At 41.0% G+C, this 8,482-nt stretch overlaps 1 protein-coding gene across 2 annotated transcripts in view; it reads right to left on the reverse strand.

Annotated features, from left to right (window-relative positions):
- The window catches only part of LOC114663483 (protein LYRIC-like), a 54,553-nt gene extending 49,055 nt beyond the window's left edge, over positions 1 to 5,498 (reverse strand). The window contains exons 1-2 of one of the 2 annotated variants that reach the window (XM_028817237.2): positions 4,833 to 5,497; positions 139 to 240 (exon numbers count right to left, since the gene is read on the reverse strand). In XM_028817237.2, the coding sequence (XP_028673070.2) occupies positions 139 to 240; positions 4,833 to 5,156 (426 nt within the window). In that variant the 5' untranslated portion in view covers positions 5,157 to 5,497. Of the gene's footprint in view, positions 1 to 138; positions 241 to 4,832 lie in introns of both variants that reach the window. The other variant, XM_051935733.1, reaches the window with a different exon arrangement.
- Between the last annotated feature and the right edge of the window lie 2,984 nt (positions 5,499 to 8,482).

Genomic DNA, 8,482 nt, shown 5'->3' on the forward strand with positions numbered 1-8,482 from the left:
TTAATGAAGACCTAAGTATTTCATTAACCTTCTTATATGGCAACATCTAACTTGGAAGCATTTACCATTCTTTCCATTAAATAATGAACAGAGACATACGAAAATCAGACAAATTATTTTCAACCAGTGCAAACCCACCTTTTCAGTCTTCATTTCAGCTTGCTGTTTTGGTACTTCTTCCATAACAATAGCATCTTCTTGCAGGTCAATTACAGCACGTCCATTAGGTTGAGGTTTTTGCTGTAAAGAGGATTCACAATTACTTGTGTAATCTAACATACCCAGACAATGAGATAATCAACTACCTTAGAATTACACAGTAGATAAGTAAGACTACCATAGCTGATCCCCTAGCTATAACACCTTTTTTTTAACTCAGTAACAGGTCAAAAGAAATCCATTTTTGACTAAAATAGCCCAGTATAAGTGAATCTAGATGGATGGATGGATGGATGGACAGATTGACCAATAAGCTGAAATTTTTAATGACATCTTTAAAATCTCACAGAGAAAATGAGTGGTGTCCACCTGCTTCAAAGAGGGAATTATCCTTGCACCCAAAAAAACACCATCTCAATGACTTTAGACCAGTGACACTCACTCCCATTGTGATGAAATGCACTAAAAGATTGGTATTTACAATTAATGTCTGCAGATACTTTACTATTTCAAGTTTACCTACCACCATACAAGGTCCACAGAGTTTGTCATGTCACTAGCACTTCATACCATCATGTTTAAATATTCACCCAGTTATAGTATTTCAAAGCAGGTATTTGTCTAGATTTACATATATTTAAATGACACACATGAAAGTTCACATACACATATAAAGAGATGTGCAACATCTATGTGTAGTACTGTCTGACCTAGCAAACATAAAACATGCTGCCCTAACTGAACTGTTTTCTTTTATAGGAGCCAAAAGATGCTAAACTGTGGTAGACTCATTTTCTCACACAAAAGGTGAGGTGAGTAAACTTCCTTCTCAAGCTGACGAGGTTGAGCTTAGTTGGTGGGTGAGTGTCATAGAAGTAAAATCATGAATTCTCACCATCTGGACTATAATTGTATTTCCTGTGTTCGCATTACTATAGGCAACAGTGTGCATTTATACAGATGTCATAAACCCAATATGCATCCATATGCTTTATTGACAAAATTTACCATACATACATACATACACGCACACATTTTATGTCTATGAATGTACACAAATTGTCACATGTGCTATGGGAGTGTGCTGAAGGCTCGTTGCAAGGGTAAAAACTGGGCACGGATTTGGGCAAGACTCACATACTAACCTCTCTTACAACCCTAGACTGGAGGAGACCTCAGAGGAATGGTGACATCAGTTCTGAGCATACCTGGAAGTGCAACTTGCGACACTATATAGGAGATGGACTGCCAGAAGTTACCGTTCAATTTTGGGACATGCCTCTGCCGAAGTCACCTCGGCCCCCAGGAGCAACAGACCCTTAAGCCCGAAGAAAATAGAATTTTTTTTTTTTCCCCCATTGATTTTCTTTTATAGCTTCGCTGTCATTACAAGGGGTGCTCCCTGACACGCCAGCCCTTTTACGTTTGACTCATTTCAGTATTTCACAATATGTCTAAAGAATACACTTACTACAAAAAGTCGAACATACCGATTTAAAACAAACACTTGTGCATTTTCACAAAAAATGATGCCAGTTTGTTTGAGACTCTCTGACCAGCATCGTAGCCTATGCAGTGAGGCACTGCCAACTTACTACATACCTCAAACCTTATCAGGTACACTTCTGTCAATGAGGTCTAAGCAGAACAATGTCTGAATAGGTCACCTTTAAAAAAAAAAAAAAAAAAAGGTCCCAATTCAAAGCTTGGATCTCAGCAAAGAATAGGAACACCTAGTTAGTTTTCTGCATACTTCATAATGTCTCAAATGTCACCATCATTAAAGAAGGCCTTTGTCATGTAGGCAGACAGGCATGTCATATGCCAGAGTTCCCAGACAATGGACTGGGCCACTTCACTGTGTGAAGGTTTCAGTAGACAAGCAGGACAGATAACTGCCCATATTTAATAGATACTCAAGCAGGATGGACACATCAGACTGGTCAGTCAGGGGGATTATTTAGATCTGTCATTTGTACTGCCGCTGAAATTGCCAGCAGACACAGTGAGAGACAGGATGCATGCTACTAGTACATATGGTTAGCACTGCCACCTTACAAGATCCAGGGCACATACTCTACCCTGGGTACTGACCGTGTTAAATTTGCATGTTCCCCTTGTGACCATGTAGTGTTTTTTTTAAATGTATGTGTTAAATTACTTGGTTATGTAAAATCAACTCATTATCAATGTGTGTGGATATGTGCATAGATAATCACAGAGCAAAACTATCATCCAGTTCAGGATTGGTTTTTGCTTTGTGTCTGATGCCGCCAAGATAGGGATGGCACGGCACCTATGACCTGGCACTTGATACACAGGCTACAAACTGATGGATCATCCGTTTAGGTGGAAGCTCCCTTGGAGTAAGACTATCTACCTTTATACAGGTCTGATATAACCGAGATTAGTGTCATGTCTGAAGGTAACAGGCACCACTCATCATCTACATCATAACCATTCCTCCAGTGAAGAAAGGTAGAGGCAGTATCAGGTTGATTGAATGCTGAACAGAACAAAATACAGAGATATCCTTAATGAAAACCTGCCCCAGTGCGCTCTAGACCTATGACTGGTTCACCTTTCAGCACAACAATAACTCTAAGCACAAAGCAAGGAACACATGGAAGTGCCCGAGAGGCAAATCTGGGAATGTCCTCGAGTTGCTCAGCCAAAATCCTGACTTGCACCCAATCAAACTACTCTGGGGAGACCTGAAAATAGCTACACCCCTTACAACTACACCAAATCCAATACCACCAGAGCTTGACTGGATCTGCAGGGAAGAATGGTAGAAAATCCTCAAACTTGGGTGTGTGAAGCTTGTCGTGTCAATGTGTAAGAACACTCCAGGCTGGAGTCATTGCCAAAGGTGCTTCAACTAAGTACTGAATAAAGGGTCTGAACACTTGTATAAATAGGATATTTCAGTTTTGCATGTGTGATAGATTTGAAAAAAAATGTGTAAAATCCTGTAATATAACACGATACTTATTTTATTGAAAAAAAAAAGTGTTACCAAAAGAAAAAAAAAAAAAAAAAATCAGAAAGTTGTATCAAACTTATTCCCAAAAAAAAAAAGCTATCATGTCACATAAACATTACGTTTATTAGGCAACATATTGAGGAAGAGGTTAAGAATATGTTTGGTGTGCAGTTAAGTGACAAAAACTGAACAGACATTATATTCATATACAATTAACCCTGCATGTGCTGAAGGGTAAATTTAATCCACCAGTTCAGGGAGACAGAGAACCAGTGATCACTGCAGCACCACTGGGTGTGGCAAAAAACAAATGTGGTGAACACCGGTCCTTTGCAGGGCACAACTGCGCTGCCAAGCAAAAATAAAAAGTGTGCCATGTGCAGTCCAGTAACAAACCTATAAATAAGGTGTCAGCTTAGTTTTCACTCATTTATTTGCTATTAATATGTTGATACAGTGTGATCTGCTGGCACAGTAGCCAGTATTACACACCATATCTTTGGGGGCTCACTGTGGGGATGGATGTTTTTTTTTTTTTTTTTACTTCCCTGCACATAACAGACTAAACGTATTTTATTGAATACATGAAAATGAAGGTGGCTGTGTTGCTGGTCAGTTACATGAAGATTCATATATGGGCTTGGGATTTAATAACAAATGCTGGCAAGAGACATGTAGTGTTTCATACAAAGTTTCATAAGCTTCATACACCCAAAAGAAGAAAAAGTAATGCACTATTTGTAAAACATTAAATTTTACAATAACTATAACATATTTAGCTACTTTTTTGTAAGTAATGTAACTAAGTTACTTTGTAAAGTAATGTCGCCCAGCACTGAGTGTTCCTTGAAGGGAAGAACAAATGCTTTTAGCAGAAGGCTGCAACACAAAATGTAATGGGGTTTGAATACTTTCTGAATCCAGTGTACCTAAGACCTGGTACAAGAGTGTGTACACTTAAAACATACCCACTTATACAAAGAAAAACCACTAAAGCCAATCTTTTAAAAGTGTTACAATATTGCACTCTTCCTCATTTTACAGAAGGATACCATGTTTCAATCTTACTACCAATAATCCTCACATTCTGGCCATTCAAGAGATAAAGGAGTATGTATTAATGGAAACTAACCCGCCAAGGTTGAAATGTATATTGTCTTTCTAATGTTGGGTATCACCAAATGTAAAAGAAAAAGCAAACTGCTACGATCAAAGTTATAATAGCCCTAATATATATACAAAATTAACGTCAAAATATGGACCAAGACGGACGAGTTTCAATGAAAGGTCAAACCAGGTTCACGAATCACGAAACTCAAAAAACATTTAATATTCCGGGTAACCCCAGCCGCAACCCACTATGGTGATTTAAGATAAATCATGTTGGATAGTCAGTTATTTTTTCACCTTTTTTATATGCAATACACCCCATGACTGTGTACAGATCGGCTATAATGGTTCGTCAGTGGCCACGTCGCCTTAACGGCTCCTGACTAAAGTACGAAACAGGAATGACACAAGCACACTTCTTCCCCCTTGACTCGACAGTACGTTACAAACAGTTGGCTAAGCCTGTAATGCCGCGTTACCACAAATTGCCCTTCCCCATTCCCGTTGCCAATTCATCGACCCGCTTTACCCCCCAATCCGGCCATTACGGCGGCCCGTCAGTCTCCAACGCCGGTACCTTTTCAACAGGTTTCTTCTTGCCCTTCTTCTTCGACTCCTCAGGCTTGACACTCTTCGCAGCCGGTGCCTTGGTCGCCTGCTGGACTACCCGAGCCTCTCTCTTCCTGCCAGTGCATGCCGCGGCCCACATGAGCACGACGACCAGCAGCCCGAGGAAGGCCGTAAGCAAAATCACCCATGATGGGTATAGCTCCGGCTGGAGTCCAAGGTCTACGCCGACTTCTGAGCGGAGGAGGCCCACGCCAACAGACAGTAACTCCCGCAAGCGACTCGCAAGAACCTCGGCCTGCTGAGCAGCGGCGTCTCGCCACATCGCTGCCATCTTCGCAGTGACCTGGCTGGCAAGACACGGGAAGCAGACACGAAGAAGAAGGACCACAAGAACTGGTGGGAGGGAGCGCGACAAAGAAGGGCGGTCAATTCGTTAGCATCCTCCTGTGAGCGCCGTCGCGCCGAAAAAGACAACAGCGGGGCCGAAGTAGTTTAACTGGTATGACTGTCGAATGACAGACGTCTACTCGCTTCGAACGATCATCGGAGCCTCCAAAGTCCAAAATTAGCGGCTCAACCTGCAGCCGCAATCGCAGCTTGGTCTGGCGGTGACTCCGGCCTGGTCGCCACTAGAGGCGCCTCTCGGCGATTCGTGCAACGTCATCAGTGACATCGGCGTGGCTGTGATTTGACGCGAATTATGCTGAGGTCGGGGAGAGGAGGTGGGGAAGCGAAAGGGCGCCCCCTAGGGTGCTCCGCCTGCTACTGTGAATTCCGCTTGAGACGTCTCAGCAGGCGCAGGGCGAAGAAGAGCTAACAGAGGTGTTTTATTATACAGTATATTGCGCTGTTAAATAAACGATTGACTCAAGGTTCGTTACAGGTTCATTTAAAATATTTACTTATACAATTTAAACCAGGGGTCCCCAGCTCCGGTCCTGGAGAGCACCAGTAGCTGCAGATTTTCATTCTAACCTTTTTCTTAATTAGTGCACTGTTTTTGCTGTTAATTAACTTCTTTTGAATTAATTTTAATTGACTTGTTTTTTTAAGATTTGTTCCTCTGAATTGCTTTATCTCTTTCCTTAAATTGCACCCAAACAGAAATGAAATGAGTGAGCCAACAGAAGACCAACTAAGTCAGGGCCTGAAACTCCAACAAATTTCACTCCAGCCAGTTGCTTAATTAAGCGCCGATTCTTGTTAAGTAAACACAATCTTCCAGTCCATGGCTTGTTACTGCTCTCATTGTGAAATACCATACATTTCCAAAATTTTCTGTTTTCTAAGAACACTAATAAAATGTTTTGTGGACCTGAGTGAATCAGCATTCCTGAGACCTTCATCTTTCTTTATTTTCAGATATTGTATGATGGACACAGTTTGCTGCTCATGTTTCATTGTTTGGCTGCTAATTAAGGAAAAAGAAACAATTAAGAAGTCTGAGTCTTCAAGAGCAAGTCAAATAAAATTAATTCAAAAAAAGTTAATTAAGAGCAAAAACAGGTCACTAATTAAGAAAAGGGTTAGAATGCAAACCTGCAGCCACTGCGGCCCTCCAACACCAGAGTTGGGGACCCCTGATTTAAACACTGGCTAATATGGAGTTGCTCAGGGACACACTGTCAGGAACTATTACAGCTTACAACTGTAACCTGTTGATTTACAACAGGTTTACTTGTCCCGCAAGTAAATTTGTACGCTGTTTGACTGGATCAAGCTTATAAAAATATAACTTTCAACGCAAACATGCAATATAAGGAAAAGCATATTGGTCACTCCTTAACAGACCACAACCAATCAATTTAACAAAAATTCACTACAAACATGCAATATTTAGACTCAGGATTAAAATATTAAGTTTACACATTTCAGTGTGTGGAAAATTCGTGTTTTCAAAATTATACAGTCTGATGTTTACGCCAGCAGGCCTCATTTCTTGCATGTAGCCTTAATAGATAATGTTATAAATAATAATAATACATTTATTGCAAGGAGGCATCAGGCAAAAACAAAGAGTACCAGCCAGCAACCCCGTTTAATTATGGTGGAAAAAAGTTGAAAGTAAAGGACATGCATGTGTGTAAAACTGGTATAAGCTAAACTAGAATCAATCAAAACAGCAGGAAGACCCCAGGATAAGTAACAAATGAGCCCCGACTTCAGGTGGCCTCTGTATTTTTAAAGGGATGGGGGCTTCAGGGCGGGAGCCTAAACTGGGTCACATGTCTATCAGACGGCTGCAGTTAGTTCAGAATGCAGCAGTAAGAATCCTAACCAGAAAATCTGAGCACATCTTGTCACTCTTAGCATCATTACACTGCTTACCTGTGAACTCTAGAACTGATTTTAAAATACTACTAATGGTATATTAGGTCTTAAATAATCATACTTCTTCCTATATTTTGGAAAGCCTCTCCCTTACATACAAAGTCATATAACCTTAGATCTTCTACTAGTGGTCTGCTTATACCTCTCTATTAAAAAAAAAAAAAATCTTGCGAAAAAATCATTTAATTGTAGGCATTGTGCCAAAGCACAAAATAATAAAACACTTTGGTGCACTCGGCACAAGTATCAGCTGTATAGAGCTAAAAAGTAATCAAATGTGAACGCTAGTTAGTGGGAGCTTAATCTCCATTGTCTGCTGGTATTGAAATCATCTGCCATCCTCCAAGGATCACCCCTTTTTATTGTGTCCTGACCAGAAGGGGTGGGGCCTGTTCAGGGCTAAAGGCGGGGCTAAGCTACTTCCTTGGGCTGCCTCTCGGAACTATGGGTGAAAGAGAAGACCGTGTTAGTGACAACACAATAAATGACAATCAGTGTTATCGTATATATACACACATTCAAGATCACTTCAAAGAAGAATAATTACTTTTAACAGTGCACAAAGTATAATTTCATATTTTAGCATTTAGCAACATCCCTACTAGTAACAGAGTTCAAAATGCTTATAGCTCAAGGAATAAAAGAGTTCTTAAAGGTGTTGCTCTTTACCCTCGAATTCTAAACCTGCAGCATGATGGCGACAACTACAATTTAGGAAAAAGAGGATGGCAACTGCCCAACAGAATCGACTCGGCCTTCTTTCTAACCTGTTTGCAGTGCAGCTCAGTGACAGAGGTCTGCTGCACACCAATAAGCTTACTGCTAATTTTTACAGTGTTGTTAGGATGGTTTATATTCTTCATCCTGAGGCTACCAAACCAACACATAAAAGCAAATGTCTCAACAAATTCTATAAAAAAGTGTCATTATGATATTGTCCACTTTAAAACAGTTGAGTTTCCTAATGTCTGGCCGTGTCTGCTTCTTTCCTACAGGTACATTCTTGTGTTAAGTGTTATCAATGATTGTCGCCAGATATTTGTGTGGCCCCACCATATCCACAGTCCATCCATCATTCAAACCGCTAATACCTAACTACAGGGCGTAAGGCAGGAAACAAAGCCCACCGCAGGGCACACACACACATACCAAGCACACACTAGGGACAATTTAGGATCGCCAATGCACCTAACCTGCATGTCTTTGGACTGTGGGAGGAAACTGGAGCACCCAGAGGAAACCCACACAGACACGGGGAGAACATCAAACTTCACGCAGGGAGGACCCGGGAAGCGAACCCAGGTCTACTAACTGTGAGGTAGCAGC

The sequence above is a fragment of the Erpetoichthys calabaricus genome, chromosome 13 (assembly GCF_900747795.2).
Source record: "Erpetoichthys calabaricus chromosome 13, fErpCal1.3, whole genome shotgun sequence".
Classification (NCBI taxonomy): Eukaryota; Metazoa; Chordata; class Cladistia; order Polypteriformes; family Polypteridae; genus Erpetoichthys; species Erpetoichthys calabaricus.